A 21,340-nucleotide genomic window follows, 5' to 3' on the forward strand; every position below is an offset into this window, starting at 1 on the left:
CTGTTGTTACTATTCTGTCCCATGTGTTGGATTTCACCACAAGCAGCAGAAAACTTTCGCCTTTTGTTGTCGTTCGATACTCCCCATAACACTAACATATGAGTTTACAAGTACACTGGCAAGGAAATGTTAGTGTCGACATGCTTACCTGTGTTTGAAATCACCTACCGCACCACAAATATAGCAGGGAGAATTCATAACCTTCTTAACCAGAAAGGAATCTTAAGATGCAGAAACATAAAGACAAATGTCGCCTTTTTTGCAAGGAGAGATATCTTAACTTGATTAAGGTACAATGATGTAAGCAGTGCTTTAATGTTACATCATGATTTATCTTCATTCTTTGAAGTCTTTGTAGTGAAGATTTATTGTTATAGCAATTTACAGTTCAATGCATGTAACTAAAAAACATTTATAAAATGCTAAAACTGACTTTTTTCCAGCAGCCAGAGCTGCGAGATGCATTCTCTCTGTTTTTCTTGTTTCTGATTAAATAACCAACAACTATTATCAACACTTTGTATGCTTAATAAGGTTGACAAAATAAAATCTTAGAGTTTGCAGAAATGTGCATTATTGGTGAGCGTTTAATTATGTTGTGAGTACAACAGAATAAATAAAGTCATGCGAAATGTAACTGGCTTTTGGCTACAGAGTCGAGAAGAAACAAAACAACACTGGTTATTTTGCTTTGATGGGATTTAGTGATAATAAAAGAGTCATGGAAGGCCTTATCTTGGACAAAAGGATGCAAAAAAGTATTTGCAAGAAAAAAAAAAAAGTAAAGAGCTTGACGTTATCTAAAATATTTCCCGCTAAGTTAATTTATTCCAAAGTCTCAAAGTCAAACCCAAGCAGTTGGAATTAGCCTGAAGCTTTCACAGCCTAGACAAAGAAGGTGTGTCTGATGTTACAATAACGGTGCAATAGCGTTCAAATTTTACAGATGACACATTTCTGTCCCTCAAATATCCAGCAAGGAAAAACAAAAGCTTCAATTACCCCCTTGCTGTTAAATGTCTGCAGCCCATTTTTTATATTTCAGGCAGGACAAAAAGGGTCACAGTAATCTTGAGATATGACCAACTAATTTTAAGTAGTTCACCCTTTAATCCAAAGCGACATTACTGCAAAATTTAAGGAAATTTTCCTTCAGTGTGTTCTGGAGAATGAGAACAAACAATATGTTGCCTCCGGCTATCGAAGTTACTGCTAGAGGAGCATAAAAAATTCACAGGTCCCTGGAACAGGAGATGCTAAAACTCATGAGGCATTTATCAGCTTTGTACAGGCAACAGTGAGGCACAGAAAACAAAAGGAACATACAGTTGGGGGGATGCTATGAAGATAAATGCAAAAGGGCACTATTCAAAACTCAAGAGGGAGACAGGATCTGAAGTAAAAGGTTCACATCTGCAGGCACACGCAGCACGTCTGTGGTTATAAGCCAGAAATATACAAACAACAGGAGTGGAATGGTGTCCTCTGTACAGAAACAGGTCAAATAATACCCAGTCTGAAAAGTAAAACAGTAGACACTTGGTATAATACTGGCTATAAAGGTTAAATATGCTCAATTTAGAGGAGCATCTCAATAAATCACAATAGTTTAGAAAGCTAATTCATTTAATCTCCTTTATTCAGAAAGTTAAAATCATTTTTCTTACACAAACAGAGTTAAGTTCTTTTACAGCTAACAAAAACACACAATCACATGCTAGGACATTTTAGATTAATAAAGTAATATTTATCCAAGATGGCATCCAGGATGTATACTACTTTACTGTTACAAAGAGAAGAGACATTACTGAGGCTTTTCTGTTCAAATGTTTTTTTTTATGTGTTTTTGTACTTTTTCTGTCATGTCAGGTTTATAAATGAAAATTGTTTTCCAACATTCTACCTGGTAAACTAAAGGCTAAATAAATATTAAATAAAACCCTAAACTTCTTTGAGCGATGAATTAATTGCCTTCATTTTATGCTGTATTAATTACAGTAATTTACGCAAAAAAAGTTTTGACCAAGCAGTGAGTGTAAATACTCTGTAGTTCCGGGTGAAACGTTTTAGTAGGATCTCATTTCAGAACAAAAATGTTTTTTCGTAATATTCCAAAGTTCAGAAGCTGCATGTAAACCACAATGATCAAATTAAGATAACTAAAAACTTGATATATCACTGTGAGTGTGATTGATCCCTATATAAATATATTTTCAATCTAACTATTTAAATGAATTAAATATCAATTTATTCAAATTGACCTGTATGTAAGAAGTAACTTGTTTTGTGATATATTTTGTGGATTATTTTTGGGGAGGTATATAGTACAGCACTGGAATGAAAATGGCCTCTGATGAGTTATTGTTTATTTTTTTACTTTGTTTTTCAGTTGGAAAAACTCCAGGAAAAGTCATGAGCTCAATGAAAAACAGAAAAAATATCCTCTGGGGTTCAGACATTTGGAGAAAATTCAATAAAAAACATTACATGTACTTTGTGAGAAACTTTGTGACAGTTAAGAAAGTTAGTGAAGGAGAACAAATCTGTAGTTCTAGAAACAGAAGGGTCAAGAGTTCATAATCAAAATAATCCTCCTGTAGAGAAAAGAAATGCTCTTAAAATGGGAACATTAGCTGAAATGTATATCGCAGTGGAAAAATCATTTCAAAGGAGCAAACTAATGCGCCCCAATAAAGTAGCTAATCTAAATGATCATATTCAGTTTAACTGCAAGTAGTACAAAGCAGTCATGAGTTTGTTCAATGAAGCCTCCATCATAACTGTGAGCTCATTAGACATTGTGAAATCTTTCCCTTAAAATTTGCTCTCCTTCAGAACGTACTGTTCACACACTCCTTCAAACACTCCATCAATGTTTTGATAATGTCCTTGGAACTGGAAGACAATATGTGACGCTTTTCAAAGTGATCCACATGTTAACGTGGTTCATTCAGCCTTTTTCTCAAAAGCAACTCAAACTTTGTCTCTTTTTATTTTGAGAATAGTTTCTCTGTGCGATTTGAAAATAAAATAAATGAACTTACAATTCTCCGAGCTTTTGGAGGACTGAGAATGCTTGTTCGTGTATGTAGCTGATCCGGTTTCGCTGCAACACCCTGGAAAAAGTCAATAAGCACTGAATTACTCCGCTGTTCCTCGAAGCCTCTTCCTTCCGTTTAATGAATCGCCTGTATTGACTTCATGCTCTGGCTGCAAGGTGGCTTCAGTTTTAAGTGAATCTGGGTAGGATTTGCAAGCTTAAGTCAGAAGTAAATATTTTGAGAGCAAACCTTTGCCTTAGCTATGAATTAAGTTATGCAAATTTACACTTACAGAACTGTCAACATGGTGCATGAATGGAGAGAAGCATTTCCAATTTTTTCAATTAGATTTCCCTCCAAGTCCCTGCAAGGAAATGTTTTGGAAAACACACACATACACAGAGAGTATGTGGGGATAGATACACACACAGAGAGAATAAACCCATCAAAGGTCTTGTCACTTTTATGAGAGGACAGTTTGTGATATTCTCTGATATCCCACTTACAGCCAGTTCAGTCTGGGCATTTCCCGGCAGATGTCATCCAACTTTGCCAGGGAGTTGTTCAACAAAACCCTGTCAATCAGAGACAAAAAGAAACACAGTGTCGCTCATTTCTTCTTCATGTTCAGACACTTTTACTCTTAACAGGGGAAGAACAACAACCACTTCAAATAGTCCAAAAAAACATGAGATGAAAGTAAAAGATCAAGTATATAATGTAAGGGCAGAAACTCACAGTAAAACAAGGGAGTTCAGTCCTGAAAATGTCATGGCAGATATCTGATGGATATTGTTGTTTTCCAGGATCCTGAAAAGACAAACAATATTGTTTCCGCCTTATTTTTGGATCATTGATTCAGATAAAACCGCCTCAGCAGAGATACGTGTGGTGTATAATATAACACTGAGAGGAGGACGAGAGGAAAAAGGAAACAATGGAACATAACAGCTGCTGACTCACAGCCACTCCAGCTTGTGCAGGTCCTTGAACACTCCTGGCATCAATACTATTATCTTGTTGTAACTCAGGTACCTGGAAAAAAAATAATAAAAATGTTACCTTACTCTGTATATGACACATGAAACTAACAAGCAAAGCTAAGCCTGTATTTAGCGTCAGTCAGAAGCTTATACTCAGTCATTAGCGTTTTGCTAACTTTGAAAACGTTTAGCACACGTAGCTTCCAATAAATAAATGTTTGGTTAAGAATTATTCAAGTAGTTTGACATGGGTGAATATGTGGGTGAAGACTGTTTACTGCAGTTTTCTCTCCTCTTCTCATGTTCTCTCTTAAAAAACAATATTGAGCAAGTGACCAGTACATGTCAAACAAACAAATGTGGCACAGAAGAATACAACACTTCCAAACAACCAGGGTGATCAAGTAGGCAAAATCAGTTACAGAATTACAAAAACTCAACAATGAAACAGCTCCAGCTTTATCTCACTTGACATTTATCTTGCCTTGTGTAGGAAGCTACAAATATCAGTCAATCTGAAAGGTGTTAGTTTTGGAGGAAAAGTTTTTTTCTTGTTTTGCACCCTCTCAGTCCATGCTGAATAACTCAACTCTCTGTGGACAGTGATACTGCTGCCTAGTTTATGACAGGCTTGGTGAGTCTCAGATTGTTTCGATCATTTGAACCAATTTTCTTCCAGATTAGGCTGACATTTTAGGTCATATGGGTACAAATTCAATAAAATCTGCTGTTACAAAGGAACAATGATGGACAAATTATGTTTCATTGAAGGTTTCAGAATGGCTCTGGCCTCACACTATAGAAACATATGGACTATAATAAAAGTCGTTGAAAAGTGAGGTCATGCACAACATGGTTGAAAATAACGTGCAGTATTACAGATGTGTGATTTATGTGACTATGAAATCTTATTGAAAAGGTCACATTAAGGTGTCTTCAAACTTTGATAAAATATGACATTCCAAGTTAGTTCAAAGGTGCTGAAGTTTTTTTTTTTAGAATGTTTTATAATGTCAGAAAATTTTTAAAATAAGCTGTGAGAATGTGGGTAATCCTGAAATAATAACTAGCAACGTTAAAGTAACCAGTAGGCAAAGATGAACTAGTTTTCCATACATTATGAGGAAACCCTACAAAAATCTGTTGATATGTAACAGGACATGATATCCCCCTAATCTGTTGGAAGATGATTAATGTCCTAGCAACAACATTTCCATTTTACGGCTTTAAATGTTTTTTAAAAACCAATTCAACCAATTGGTGCAAAGTGAAAAAAAAGTTTTATCAGCAAATGACATCTAGAAAATAGAGTTAAGTTTGCTGGTCCTAACTAATCTAAAACAGTTAAAGTTTAATGATTGTTTCTTTTCCAGCATATCTAAATTTGTTGTAGATTTGTTTCAATTTCTGTTGTCTTCGTCTTAGTAAAACATTTTTCTTCACGGCCTTTACACATTAAATAACTAATCAAGCCCTGCAGTAAACGTGCAGTACTGGAGCTCCGAAACTCTTCGACCGCTATTTCTTGAGGGATTACGCCATAGCTGACTACTCTTTGTTGTCTAGAAGAGTTTTCAGTAATTTCCCTGCTCTGCTCCAGCCTCTCAGTTTTCTCCTCTTTGAACACCAGCCAGCTTTGCTCCTCCCTTACTCGCCTCCCTATCTCTGTGAAAGCCTGTGTCGGCTCTGCTCATTCATCTACAGCCAGCAGAAAAGTAAGCTCTGCACCAGTTCAGATTTTGGCATCCTGCTCCGACACCTTGACTCATAGAAAATCTCTCCAGCTCAACCTGGACTGCAGCGCTCCACCTTCAGTTCTTTGTGATGGCATTTTTCAAACAATCAAACCTTTTTTCGGAGGTGCTTAGTTAAATTTACACACAGCTAAAACTTGAAGTCGTCCTGAAAGGTTCCTATTTGTTTGTAAAGACGATGACTTTGGCTTACCTCATAGTTTGAGCATATGGGTTACATACAGTGTCATAGATAAAAATAATGATGATTATTTCCATTTCAGACACAACAATCTTTTTAAAAAATAAAATTCACTTTTGTAAGTTATAAAATCATTTTATGCTCCAGTTCTGACCAGTATCGTTACTGTCAATAAGCAACTAATCAATTGATCACATGATAAATTAAAATGAGCTCAATAATGTCCATTCTTATGATTAATATCTTTGAAGGAGAATTTTGTTTATTTTTCTTATTGTTCCTTTTTAGTGGTTTTTGTTTACATTTTTTGTTTTTCATTAAAACCTGCTGTAAATGTAGCATGTGTTTTAATAATAAGGGTTTATTTGTGCTACTGTGCTTCATAAGTCATTATCTACTGGACACCGTCTCTCACTGAAGTCATTTAGCTTCATCAACTTTTATTTATTTACTTACAAAGCCATTCAAGTTCATACTCACACCTGCTTTACTTGACCATTAGCATTTATTCATTCACAATCATGGCTCACATTATAAGAACCTTACAGAGCTGGTAATATCTGCTCTCTGCTCTCATGCAAGTCACAAGTAAAACATGTTTCAGTTTTACTTTTCATTTATTGTTTTTACTGAATAAATAAAAATATACATTTTGATATAGTCATTGTCTCTGAACATTCAGTTTTGTTTATTTTGCACAGACACTGACAGGAAAAAAGATGTACATCTTCATGTGTACAGTCACCGAGTACATAAAAGTAAAAACAACATATTTCCTTCCAGAAAAACTTTCCACCATCAAACTGCTGACATCAGCAGTTTGTTTCACAATCTGTGACTGTGAAGAAGTGTTTTGAATAGAATATCCTGTTTTGGTGGTTGTGCCATTGTCTTCTCTCCGTACTGCATTAAACCTCTTCAGCTTTTCCCCCGTTGTCATGATCTCAGCCCCTCAGCTCCACCTTGACTGTGCTGATTACCCATTACCCTCACCTGCGCTGCGCCCTCTTTAAACAGCTGCTCGTCACCAGCTCAGTGCGAGATCATGTTGCCCCAGTCACAGCTTTCAAGCCTTGTCTCATGTTTCAAAGTTTTCTGATTTTCTGATCCTGCCTGTTTTTTGACCACAGTTTTTGCCTTGTCCCTTGGCTGCTGGATGATTTCTGACCTACTGTTGATGAACCCTGCCTGACTCTGACCTTGCTGACCTTGCCTTAAGTTTTCTGATTACTGGATCTTCATTGCCTGTGGCCTCCCGTGAATGAACCTGGATTGTTCCATGACTCAGCCTCTGGTTGGTGGATTTTGTCCCTGTCATCTGTTTGTCCCCTGAGCCCTCAAGTCCTCCCTTTGCCCATCCACCTTACTCCTCCCCGGCTGGATCCCAGACCCCTGTGGACTTCCCCCTTCCTGACCAACCAGCGTGACGACACCCTGTTTAGCCCCTTCTTACCATTATTTTTGTAATAAAGACATTTGGTGAACCTACTCTTGTGTTGGCTGCGTTTTGGGTTCTGGCTGATTTCGCTTTCCGTTACACACGTAGCTGAATCTGTGGAGGAAGCAGGGGCGCTCACGCCACACTCAACTATGTTATAATTAAGTGGTACATATTTATCCAGAACCTACTGTTACAAATATCTTTTTGGGCAAGAAAATCTGACTGTGAGCACAAGGTGATATAATTTATCTATTAATAGCCATAGTGCAGAACCTATTTGGTCAAAGAAGCGCTCTAACTGTAGCCCATATAGCTGTTTTTATTTAGCTGCCCTTCATATCAATAGGAATATCAATAAACAGTTTATGAGAACTAGAATAAAAAGGAGTTCATGTCTCTTACTTGTGATATTTAATACCAGACAAGCTACTGTGGTCATGTTTTATGAAATAAGAGTTTGATTTTAATCCAAAAGGAACTTATTCTCACACACACATTTATGATCTGAGGTTAGAATCAGAATAATGACAGAGCTGTTAAAAGTTATAATAATCTAATTACAATAAACATCTAGTAATTAGAAAAACTATTACTTTACTCACAGTCTTGTCAGATTATGAAGCCCCCTGAATGCATCAGGATTCACATCTTGAATATTGTTGTGCTGTAGATATCTACAGAAGAAGCACAGAAACATCTTGAGGCTGATGAATTAATGAGCAAACAAAAACAGGCACGTTGCCAAAATATGGTTGGGCTGACTGACAAAGAAATCTGCTTATATACAGGAAGGCCTAAATTTGGGGGTAACATCCTCGTGTTGTAGGATATTACTATTATATTTTACTAACAGCTGTTCAGTCATCTTGTTTATGTAAACATAATAGACATTTTAAATCTATTTAAACCCACAATCCCAATAATGCAAAACATGTTCTGGCAAAGGATTAGACCTGTCCTCACAGTGACACTGTGCAAGCTTGATAAACAGCACAAGTCAGTGGCAAAAGCATCCACACGCACGGCAGAACAATCAACACTGCCAGCATGCCCAACAGCCTTCCAAGGCTCGTAATGTCTGCAGCTAATTCTCATGCACAGGGTTTAAGTAACTTTAGTTTGTGTGTATATGGAGAGAGGATGATGGAAACTCACAGTTTCTGAAGGCTTTGATAGTTAAAGAATCCTTTTGCTTTCAGCCTGTGAAGTCTGTTTCTTTGTAAGGACCTGAGAAATAGGAAGGAATTATGATCATGTTAGTGTGCAGACCACTTTATAGTTATCATTAAAAATTATTAAAATAATTAAAGCCTTGCCAAACTATTAATCAGCAGGATTTTTTGTACATTGCGTTATGTAGCAGCTGCAAACTTCAACATATTTTAATGGGATTTTATGTATCAAACCAGCACAAAGTAATGCATGTCAGCAAAGTGGAAGGAAATGATGGATTATTTAGGAAATCTTTTGCAGTAAAAAGGTGAACCATTTGACAAATGCATCCAGCCTCCCTGAGTAAATGCGTAGCAGAACCACAGTTTCCATGTCTTTTATAGTATTTCTCTACCAGCTTTGCCAACTAGACAACATTTTTGCCCATCTTTGTGAAATGGCTCAGTTCCAGTCAGATTGAATTTAGCTCTAGACTTTGACTAAGCCCCTGTAATACATGAATAAGCTGTGACCTAAGCCATCCCATTGTAGCTGTGGTTGTACATGTAAGGTAATTTTTCTGTGGAAAGATGGACCTCCATTCAAAAGGACTGAATACAAATGCTTGCTTTGTAAAACGTTTGAAAACCGTGTTTCATTTTCCTTCCAGAATTATTCACTATTTTGAGTTGGTCTTTAACATAAAATAAAAATTAAAATAAAATTAAAATAGTCCTCGCATTATAAAAACCATTAAAATGCCTCACACAAATGATCATTTTCCATCTCCATTTGCAAAAGATGAGATTTTCATTCCGCGTTCTTAACATAATGTCGCCTTTTTCTAATGTTTGCTTCATTCTTTTAGAATGTACTTATAATTATTGAATATAAGGCAAGGTAAATAACATCAGACAGAACTTTTCAAATGATTTATCACACAAAGACCAAAGGAAAGCCTGATGAATAATAATATTTTTTTAGATCTTTTCACACTTGGTTAGCAGTTAGAAAATTAAAACCATAAACATGCTGCACCCGGTCAAGCTTACAAACTGTTTTATCAAGAGGCTCCTAATCTTCCAGTTGATTCTGTTTTTGCTTCCAAACCTTTGAATGGATTAGAATGTCACTAAAGTGTAATTTCATCACTTGTAGTTACACCAGACTTTTGGATGTGTTCACCTATGGACTCTGGGGAAATTATAAGACAATCTTCTTTGCTCTTCTGTTCTGGTAAGCTGCGAAATTTAAGCTGACAGCCAAACACAACATCTTGACTTTTTCACACAAAGACCACCAACATGCCTGCTTTTGTAAAGGACAGAAAGGAAAGTAATTTATGAGACGTGACTGGGACTCCACTTTAGACATTTTATTTTTTCAATTTCCCAATGCGGTGCAATATTTCTCCACTATTTTAAACAACAATTTATCTGTGTGATGTTGTTTGACAAAAAAAAATGTCCAAAAAAAAAAAAAGGACTGTTTGTTTGAAAGCTTTTAGCTTCACTCCAAATTAGTTATTTGTTTCTGCTTAGTTTTTTTTCCCACTTCAAAATATGGTTTATACATGGGATTTTCTGCATTGATGATGAATGGACAAAGACATATGCTCCATTGCTTTTGGCTGCGTTCAACATCTGCTATGATGTGAGACAAGGCCAGCTGGAGAGCTGCTTACATCCTGGAGTTACACACTCAGCTTTTCAGAAACCCAACAAATGTTAAAAGAGGAGTTTACACACTCGAGCTGATAAGAAATTCACAGATTCACAGTTTTGTTGAAAACATTCAGAGTGCAACAGCACAGCCAGATCGACTGCTGTTTATGGCGGAAGTACATATTTTAGCAGTGGTGGGCCGTCAGGGCCTGCAAGGCCTTCTCTGCTGGCCTAAAAATATCTGAATCACAGACTGATGTTAATTATATTTTGTCCATAAATACGTATTAAATAATTGCAAATGGTCTATCCGCTTCCTTTCATTGCTCACCCCCTGGCTGTGCTGCTTCCAGACATGTATTTTCATATTTAAGCATTGAACCAATCACATTTCAGCCACTATTTGTTGCCAGGGTCAAAGAAATCTGCCTGGAGGCCTTCACAATCAGTTCTGCGGGCCATGTAGCATAAAATAAATGTCGATCAAACTGTTGCTTCAACCAATCAGATTTTGAGTTGACCTATTTTTCTTTGAGGTGAAGAAAAATAGGGAAATCTTAAAAAGACTGATAGACTGTGTCATTTTTTTGGGCAAGCAGGAACTTTCATTTCGGAGGCACGATGAAAGCACTGCATCCAAAAACAGAGGAATTTTGTGTACAAATAATCAGGATTTTTGGTGAGTAAAATGTTGCTATATTCCTAAATAGTATTGCAATTTTATCAGGTTATTTTTGATGCTTTTTTATGTGTGTCGCAGCTGTACTTGCAGTAGAAGTTTTCTAGCCATAAAATAGTTATTGAGGGTTGGATTGATTCAGACCGGGCACTACTGAAGGCCTAGGTGTGAAATGCACGGCCCGCCACTGTATTTTAGCACCAGTAGGTGTAGAGCAATTGAAAATCAACAGACCAGACGTGCATGGTGCTGATTCTGCATAATAAAATCATTAATTAAAAAGGGGTGTGTTTAAAATACCAGGATTACAGAGCTCAATCAGTGAAGCCATTCATTCTGTGAAACAGCAGGGGTCAAACAAGTGCCTCTCATGTCAGGGTGAAGGCAGTACTTGCTGGTTATAACACATTCCTCTTTGAACACTTGAATAAAATTGGTTCTTCCATATATAATACAGAACTAAAGCAGGCCTTAATTAAAAAGAGGATTTGGAGACAGGAAAACATAAAAACGTGTAGAACATGATAGCATTCCCAGATAAAATTATCTTAAAAAACAGAAACTAAGTAGGGCTGGGAGTCTTACTGTGTCATGATTCGACTTGATTCTGATTTTTGGTGCCACAATTTGATAAAATCAATATTCAATTAAAAACTATAATTCATAATGATTTCTGCTTAAATCTATAAGCACGTAAAGGATCATCATGGTCATTCTGCTCTGCAAAGCATAATGACACATGGAGACATTAAAGTGTCTTATTTGCATTTACTAAGTTCTGAATAATATTCAGAGCTTATATGGAATTATTCCCTCCCTGTATCCTCTGTTTTGCTGCAGCAAAATCGATTCGCATGAGAATCGGGATTCTTGTGTGAATCAATTTTTTGGCACAAAACAACCTCAAAAGCTAGAAAGAAAATGGAAAACCAGCATTCGTACAAACACTTAACCAATGATGAGCTCCAGAGTGGTTAAAGCTCTAGTTACATGTGAAGGACTGCAACAATTAGGAGATGAAAATGTAATGTCAAGTAGTCTGCCAGAACCTCCTTAATGCACCTTTATTGTTCAAAGAACAACCTAAATATGTTACCATTTGTTTACGAACACACTCACCAACTTTAACAGAAAAGAGGGCAATCAGAGTTTAGATCCTCATCCACTGGGAGAGTCTTGATGAATGAAATCAGTGAGATTTGGAAGCTGAAAAGTACATGGCTGGAAGAATCAACAGCAATTTTGTGTCATTATAAAGATATGGGAGCAAAGGTACAATCTGAACTTAAATTACTCTCCTCTCAGCCTTTACAGTCTAACTGTGGAAAGGCGTTGACTTCAGCGCAAGCGAGACATGGAGGTAGTTACAGAGAAATGACGTACAACTTCCTGATATCAGGAAAACTGCCTTTTCTTTTAGTAGGTGGTACAATTATTTAAATCCAACAGGAAGGATACAAAAACACACAATGATATAAACAAAAGCCAACATGGAAAAGATGCTGATCAAATTCATTTGAGTATCTTATCCTGATCACCGTGACAACCTATTTATAAGCAGAAGATTTGGCAGGTCTGCAGCTGTCTTAGAACACTGCCATCAGGAAAGACATCAGCAGTGACATTTAGGAAGCAATTGTTTCTGGGAGAATTATGAAGTCAATTCCAAATAATCTGAAGTCCAACTTTCTACAGTGACATAGATTATTTATAAGTGGAAGCCATTAGAGACAGCCGTCAATCTTCTCCAAAATGGACATGCCAGCAAAGTCATCCCAAGGTCAGACAAGCAAAATGACAAAAACTCAGCAGCTGTAGTTCGTTCCAAAAGTCTTCTTGCTCTTTTATTCTTTTTCACATTTTGTAGCAAAGTATATTTTATTTGAATTTCATGACAGATTTACATAAAGTAGCCCAACATTATAAAGTTACATTGACTGAGATTAAATTACACCGCTTTATTTAGGTGACTTCTGAAGGTTAGAGGTTTGGCTGGATTTTATGTAGACTAAATAGACACAACACACTTTTCAAACTTTTAATTGTAAAATAAAGTGTTGAAAACGTGCATGTTTTGCCTTTCATGTCACAATTAAATGCTACTTTATGTTTGCCAATAAAAGTTTTTAAAGATTTGCAGTAACAAAGTGAAATAGCCCAAAGGACAGACGTAATCAAAGTGGAGAACTCCACGTTTGGAGAAAACTAAACAGTAAACGCCCGACTCCGACAGTCAGTCATGATGTGACGCCACACTATCAGGGTACTTCACAGTCATCATGGACTCAAAATATTCTGGGGTCAACTCAGAGGTCACCTGCCTGCCAGCTTGAGCTCTGGCTCAAACTGCTTTACCAACAGAACAATGATCCTAAACACAGCAGCAATTTTGAAACGGAATGGATGAAAAAAAATGATCCAGTCAAGTTTCTGACCTAACCTTGAAATCCTGGAGTGGGACCTTAAGTGAGCAGAGCAACAAACACATGAAGGCTTCAACTTTTCAGTCTCCACACAGTCATAACAGAAGGATAAAATCATACAGATGCTTTGATGTTGTTGCCAATGTGATTATTTAAGTGACTGGATAATTATTTTACACTTTTCCTTTTTTGTTCAATCAATCAATCAAATTTTATTTGTATAGCACATTTCAGCAGCAAGGCATTTCAAAGTGCTTTACATAATTAAAATAAAAACAGGATGTGAGAAAGAGTTTATAAAAAAAAATCATCATTAAAACGCAAACAGTGAGAAAGAGAAATAAAAAGCTGTCTCCAACCCTTTTGACTTTAGTCAAACGCCGTTTGACAAGGACTTTAACCTTGTTGTTTAACTACAGTGTGGAACCTGTTGTGTTTTGTGCACTTCAGACTAGATTTATGAATCATTTTTAGTCAGTTTGCTCATCACCTCCTCGTTCAGCTTGATTTTTTATTTCCCTTTAATGCTCCATCTTGGATTTCTCCCATTGAGGTTGATTTCTTTAGACAAATCTATTGCTGTGAACAATTGATGTTGATTTCTTGCGCTGTTTTCAAATTACAAACTGTCTATACGGCTGTAGTTTGGAAATGGCAGTAGAGGAAGTAAATGAAGCCATTCAGTCCGCGTTGTTCACACTTCCAAATATTGAGCAATTAAAATTGGAGGACGAGAAACATTTAAAACATTTTAGCTGCAAAGCTTCATTGAGCTATAGTGCATTACATACGTCATGGCCAAAAGCAATTAGGTAAAATCAGGCCTAAAACTTCAACAGAGTCCACACCTCCAACAAGCAATAATTTCTCAATAAGGGGCTGATTTTTAGCAGACCAAACTTTAGTTTGATTCATAAAACCCTAAATCTAAAGTGTGTGTATTTTTTTCCCAGATGACTGAACTGATCATGTTTAGCTTCCTCTCCACTGAAACTGTTAAATGCTCAAAAAAATATTTTTATATATGAATATCAACTAAGAATGTATAATTGTGGTTAATTTAGGCGACTGGGTAACATAATTTTCTCTATTATGCAGTAGAAAAAGTGAAAACACTCGTCAAGGTAAGACTTCACTTCTCTGTTTTTGAGTACGTTTTTCAACAATGACAGGCCCTCACCTTTTTCCCCAACATGGGGTCCTTGAGGGCAGACATCCATGACAACACTTCCAATAAGAAATGACAGTGAAAGCTTTTGATGAATGACTTGTTGAGCTTTATGAAGCTGAAAAAAGGCCATCCCTAAAACAGAAGGGGTTATTTTCTACTCACATCACGGTGACATTTATCGCCACTACAGGGATTTCTCTTAGCTGAGCGCTGTCACAGTCCAGCTCCAGGTCTCGGCACTGGCAGAGCTCAGGAACGACACCCAGCACTGCGAGACGGGGGAGAGAGGCGGGAAAAGGACATCAGAGGACATGTCAATCAAATGGTCATCCTGCAGAGCTATGAGTGGAGCTGCTTGCAGGAATGACAACCTGCTGAAGAATGAAAGGTTACAGATTAAACCACCAGGCGAGAAAAAAAAAAGTAAAGAAGAGTTTTACAAAAAAGTGACTTAATTATAAAGTTAACCTAGCTTTTATAAACAATTACAATTTGGATCTGACCTTTTAAATATGGAAGATATAATTTACTAAAACAGGATATTTATTTATCTCTGTGGGGAAAAATCCATCACACCTGGAAATATTTGAGGGCAAAATGAGCCACAAAAGTTTATGAAAGGTTTTATTTGAACAGCACATTTAATCACACATAATTACACATTTTCAGTAAGCCATATTTCAATCAATCAAGTATATTTCTAAAGCAAATTTCATATGTTTCAGTTGGAGGTAAAGTTTCTAAAATAAATGGACATTTCAATAGGATTCTAATCATTGATTAGGAATTATGTGATCTTGGACAATAATTCTAAAGAGCAAACTTACTTAGTGATGATTTTTTTATGAACCCTCAACTGTGACTTCAATCAATAATTTCTATTTTGTTCTAATTTCTGGTGAGCTTTCCTAATAATGCTTAGAGCATAAGAAAGACTTCCAATAAACAAGTAATGTCATCAAAATGAGCCACAGGAAGGAAATGTCCTATCTTTTATTATAATTGGCTCCATTTCATGATTTTTAAATGGCTAATTCATACTGTGTGCCAGTACAAATATAGTTCAGCTTAACACCGGACTGCTTGGTATGAAAATAGCAACAACCATTTCAGATGCAAGATGGAAAAAGGTTGCAAAATTTATGCAACTGCTTATGCAATATGTTGTTGCTGAAAGGCAATAAGTTAAATTTTTTTATGCAGTTTTGCATTGATGAATAGATTAATGTGGGTCCTGAGCATATCTGTTTCATTGATTCTCAAATGTGAGTTAAAGCAGATAGATAAGGGAATGGGAGCCAAGTCAGGCCTAATAATCACAGAGATAATCAACATGTTGATTACAAATTTAGACAAATCTATTTGGTTTAAATTGTGGATGTTGGAAATGTGCTCTAAATAAAAATAACATCCATTTCAGCTCCATATGCCTGATGCATCCAACCTGAAAGTTTTGAAGAGTCTGAGGTAAAATTTGGGCAAAAAAACAATCAGCTGCAAGAGAAAAGCTCCAAAATGGAAGCAAAAAATGAATGAAGAAACAAAACAAAAAGAACCTCAGTTGATGTCCATAGCCTTAATTTCGTGTATGGATATTTTTATTTTGAGCTTTGAGAAAAACACTGCAGAAATCCCCAACATGAATACCTAAATTATTGTGACCGTTTCCATAATGCTCTGATTACACAACATGCCTTTTTAAGGGCATAAACTGGTGTGGCCAAATCTGTCAAAGGTAATGCAGAAGCAAGCTTCTTATATGCTGAAAATATGCTCAGATTATGGTTTTATTAAACAAAGTGTAGAGGTAGAGAGCCAAAATCTCCTATAAGCTTCACATTTTCAAGGAAACAACCCTTAATCCAAGCCTGGGCAAAAAAAAAAAAGAAAAAAAGAAAAAGAAAGAAAAGAAGTCAGTCAAAGCAAAGATTGCTAAAAATACAAAGGACTGAAAATAAAGAACCATTAAGTGAAACAGGATGTAGATGCATTTCTAAAATCTAAATCCATATATGTTCAGTACGTGATGATTCCTTCATGATGTTTGCTTCTACTGCTCACTTTTTTTTCATGTAGGCTGCAAACTACATACTTTTCTGTGTGTAGTATCATATAAAACTACACACAGAAAAGTATGTAGTTTGTTTTCTATGTTATGAAAAAACATAAAAAGTTATGTAACTTTTTATATGAAAATGTTTCATATAAAAAGTTAAAATAAAAATGTTCTCTAATCCAAATATCATAACAAATTTCTTAGAGTAGGTATGAAAATAAACCATTTAGTTTTGAAGACTAAACTGTTTGGGAGGAGTTTAAACAAATAATGGCCTCAAGATTCAGGATAATCAAGTTATTGGAAGTTTTTTTTTTCTTTTTCAGCTAATTTAATCTAAATAAACATGAATGTAACATCACATGTGAAAAGTTTTGAAATGGTTCATCAAAGTTTTATTTTCTATATTACACAAATTTTCCAAATTAAAAAAAGTAGGAAGCTGTGGAGTCATCTCAAACCGGCATGATTAGCATTCACCATAAGAAGAGATACTCTTGATTCTTAGTGAAGGAATGTTAAATAACTGCATTTATATTCATTAAATGTGTGAACTGAACAGGATCAAGGTCTGGGATGTTTTACCAAACTGAACCAAAGCTAATGGTGTTAAAATGGTGGAGCAGCACAAACACAGTATCTTATGCTCTAAGCATTATTAGGAAAACCAGAAGAGAGATTACTCTTCATGATTTTTAAATAGCTAAAAATTCATAATGGAAAGATTTTAAATCAACATGTCAATAAATTAGATCCTAAAATAAGTTGCACTAAAACTGATAGCACACAGTCATTCAGTCTTTTCTATATATGGCATAAGCATCTAAAAAGACTCTTCTCCAACATGTTTTATCTTAGTCAGTCCAATCTTCACTGTGCAAAAAGAAATGCAATAATTTTTATCACTGTCCAAACAGCCGCTGGCCTGACCGCAATAAGTGAAAGTAATTATGGCTGGAGGTCCATTCACGCTAACCAGATAAGAGATTACAGCTGTTTCAGTAGTAATTGAGGGTAGAGCAGCTGGGGAATCTTTCACTGGCAGTAAATGAGTTGGCTGTTTGAAATAAACAGCTGATGGCCCCAAACCTCACTGTGCTGCGGTGGATCAGCTCAGATGGAAGGCAGCCAATTTAATTTGGGTTTCACGACACAAAAAAATAAAGAAGGAAATTAACAACCAAGTTTGGGCTTGGTGTTGTTGGGAAAATATTCCTGAAGTGTAAATTTAACATCAGATGACATTGCATATCCATCCATTAAGTTACAAACATATGCAGTTAGTTATACTTTGTTTGGAAAGATATTTACTTCTACCAGACTGAAAAGTATCACATTGTAAGTTAAAATTATAACCTTGGCAGGACATAGATTGTATGTGTATTACAAATATTTCTGTTTGTGTTTCACATATTATCCAGGATGTCTATAAATATATATTAAATATATTTAAACTACCAATTTCTGAATAATTAGCTGTCTTGCACACTTGTTTGTTTGTTAATTTGTCTTGAACAATAGTTTTTGGGCCATGTAGGATTTTCTTTGGATTGTTTTGGCCTTGAGAAACTATTGTTCAGTTTGGTTTGTAAAATAAGGAAATAGGGCCACAAAATGAAATTTGGATTTTTAAAAATTAGGAAACAACTAAGAAGATACAATCTGACAGAAGGTAAATGTGTTGTAATCTTCCCATCCACCATATTAAATCTTGAGTCAAATGTTTTACTCTCTACAGCTAAAAAATCAAACCTAAGATACTTTACCATTTGTTTACCAGTGGAGTCTGGAGGCTAAATGTTTCTGGAGTTTATGGAAATATGTCTCTCACTCGCTGTTTATTTATTTTTGTGCTTCCGTTTACAAATAAATCTTGATTCCATGAATGTATCTTGGGATTAGGAACCAGAGCTTTGTGCCAAGAGAACAACATGATTTCCAGTTTCAGAGTGATGTCTGTTTAGACAGAACGACTGTTGGGGTTAAATCTCTCCATCTGAGAGAACATAAAGACGAAGAAACAAATCCATCCACTTTGTTACGTCTTTTAGCTAACACCTCTTTAGGAATGACCTTGTTGGTGTTTTAAACATTTGTCATGTTTATCAGACTTTGATAAAGTCAGTTTGATGAGTCAGGGTAGATCACTAAAGAATTTAATTTAAAGATGGTTCTTTAAAAATAGCCAGTTATGACTGGATGAGGCTCAAGGTTACATGACTCACCAAACACATCACTCCTTGAAATGAAAAGGACAGAAAACAGAGGTCAAATGAGGGACACCCAGGATGCATACTGGAACATATTTTCTTCTTCTGTGACAATGTAGGAATGATATTCTTCCAAAAATAAGTATCATCCAGATGTGACAATGATGTTGCACTTTGTGTTGGTCACATAAAATACATGTGTTTGAAAGGAATAAACATGTTTGCAAAGCCCAATAGGTGGGTCCTGTTACCACATTATAATTTATATACAACCCCTCTGCTAAGATAGCTATAAACAACTCAGAAAGATATTTATAGTTATTATCTTATAGTTACTTATAAGATAACTATAAATAACTGAGAAAGACATATCTCACATGCGATTCACTTTATGTGAATGCAAGTATTAGAATTATGGCATATTAGATTCACGTTGACCTGCTCGGTGATAAGCAGCTCACCTCTTCCAGTGATGCAGACTCAGGATGCTAAACAGTGGAAGCAAAAGATTTTTTAAAACCTCCTGTTGGCAGCCATGACACAGCAGAAAACAAAATGACTCATCTGAATAATGAAAAATGATTTCCACAAAGGGTTATCTAGTGATCATGTAGACCAGCTCAGTTCAGCTCAACTTCAACATTTCAACATGTTTATATTTTTTTGTCTTCTAGATAAACAAATTTGAAAAAAGAATGTCTGGAGACATAAATTGCATTTTTTTGTCCATACACACATATCTCCAGATCTGGTCACTCACACAACATTTTTTTCTCTTTTTATTACTTCTGATAAGATATGCATATTCTGGACATTTTATAAGGTACACCTTGTTAGTACGGTTCAGAACTGCTTTGGACTGGATAAGTGAAATGCTGAATCATTTTAAACTGAACAAAAATGTTGATATTCTTCAGTACAGAAAATGGTCCAAAGTTTGGAGTAAATCTTGAACAGATTTTTTTGTCAAGCAGATAAAAATGTAATGTCACTGTTTAGGAAAAATATAGATCTGACAATGGGGACACACTTTACTAAGTTTATATGAATATTTGCACAACTTTATGCAATGTGAAGAGAAGAGTAGGAAACTTGGAGTCACATGGTTCTAACATGTCTAGTCTGAAAAATGCTTTTTCATGAACACATTATATTGTTAATTGCCCGATATCTATGCAGAAAGAGCACAATTTTCTATAACAAAAAAAACAAAACAATGGATCCTCAAATATAAAACCCCCTAAAAAGTTGAGGTAAAATAAAACAAAAAAACGGAAACCAGGATTTTCTGACAAACATAGTTGAAGGCACAGAAGAAAATAAAAACATACTAAAGCATTGAGCTTGTTTTCTTCTAGAATACAACATAAATTATAGTAAATCAAACCAAACACTGGATATTTCAGGATATTTCGGCTTATGCCCAAGAGGCAAGTCCAAAGTGCTTCAACTTTAAGCGCTTTGTGGCGGCTTCTTTGTACGACTGCTTTTACCACAGCCAGGAGAGGAAGTCAACATGCATATGAGACACAAACAAGGATACGTGCACTGCGTCTGCGTCTGTGCACTGCGTCTGTGAAGCATAAACAAAGCCAAGCTCTGAGACCTCTTGAGTGGTGGGCGACATTATTTTCACAGCCTGCTGAATGACCTCTAATAGCCTCAAAAGATGCAGAAGCACGAAAAGAGACGGGAATGTTAGACACCGAAAGCCTCGCCTGCTGAGAATCTTAATGCAAGAAACTGAAAATTACTTGCATGCTGTCATGTTGAAATCAACTCTGTGTCACTGATATAGAAAACGTTTGCGAACTCCAGTTCTCTGGCTGCACAACCGATCATTAACTTTAATGAAACAATGAATTAAACTTGGTGCTACTTCAGAGCCAACACATTAAACGTAGATTCAAACAGGAATTGAGCAGCACCTGTGAAGGATAAAAACTCTCTTCCCAGTCTTGTTTACCTCTGAGAGGCTGTTAATTGATGTAGAATAAGAAAGACAGATTGAGAAAACATGGATGTCTGGAGAAAAAGAGCATACTGTGTTTTAGTGTCATTGGCTGCCATAATGCTATCCTCAGCAGACGCATACCTTTGATCCTCTCCTTGGAAAGTAATGAGTCCTGCTGGGTTTTGATTTAAGCTACACAGACTTAAGAGCTTTTTGTTGATGCCATGAATTGACCAAAATCACAGTCTTTAAGTTAGTTCCCCCACAAAGCAGGCCTTGAACAACATGCATGGTGAAAAAAATGACTTAACTAAACAAACACATATTCATGGCTTTGTCACTTCATGTAGAAAACAAATGTATTAACTTTTGACTGGGAGAATATTGCTAATCTAGTTTGACAAAATGAACGAGATTCTACTGTATTAATCAGATTATTTCAATTGATCATGATTAATTTAATTAATCATGCCTAATTGAATTAATCATTATCTGTAAATGCATACAGACTCAAAAAGACTATTAAATATATACATTTTGCATAAAAAACCTTTATGTGAAAACATGTTTCACTCAGAACGCAAGTGGCAGAGCTTTAGCTTCACTAGTTTTAAATTCTGCAATTTAAAAC

The 21,340-nt window shown here is 35.9% G+C and overlaps 1 protein-coding gene across 1 annotated transcript in view; it reads right to left on the reverse strand.

Moving 5' to 3' along the window:
* The window catches only part of rxfp1 (relaxin family peptide receptor 1), a 107,775-nt gene that overhangs the window by 33,595 nt on the left and 52,840 nt on the right, over positions 1 to 21,340 (reverse strand). Inside the window, exons 4-11 of the mRNA XM_007551033.2 lie at positions 14,652 to 14,757; positions 8,556 to 8,627; positions 8,003 to 8,074; positions 4,005 to 4,076; positions 3,780 to 3,851; positions 3,548 to 3,616; positions 3,334 to 3,405; positions 3,045 to 3,116 (exon numbers count right to left, since the gene is read on the reverse strand). Of these exons, the coding sequence (XP_007551095.1) occupies positions 3,045 to 3,116; positions 3,334 to 3,405; positions 3,548 to 3,616; positions 3,780 to 3,851; positions 4,005 to 4,076; positions 8,003 to 8,074; positions 8,556 to 8,627; positions 14,652 to 14,757 (607 nt within the window). The remainder of the gene's footprint in view (positions 1 to 3,044; positions 3,117 to 3,333; positions 3,406 to 3,547; positions 3,617 to 3,779; positions 3,852 to 4,004; positions 4,077 to 8,002; positions 8,075 to 8,555; positions 8,628 to 14,651; positions 14,758 to 21,340) is intronic.

The sequence above is a fragment of the Poecilia formosa genome, unplaced genomic scaffold, assembly GCF_000485575.1.
Source record: "Poecilia formosa unplaced genomic scaffold, Poecilia_formosa-5.1.2 Scaffold39, whole genome shotgun sequence".
In the NCBI taxonomy this organism is placed as follows: Eukaryota; Metazoa; Chordata; class Actinopteri; order Cyprinodontiformes; family Poeciliidae; genus Poecilia; species Poecilia formosa.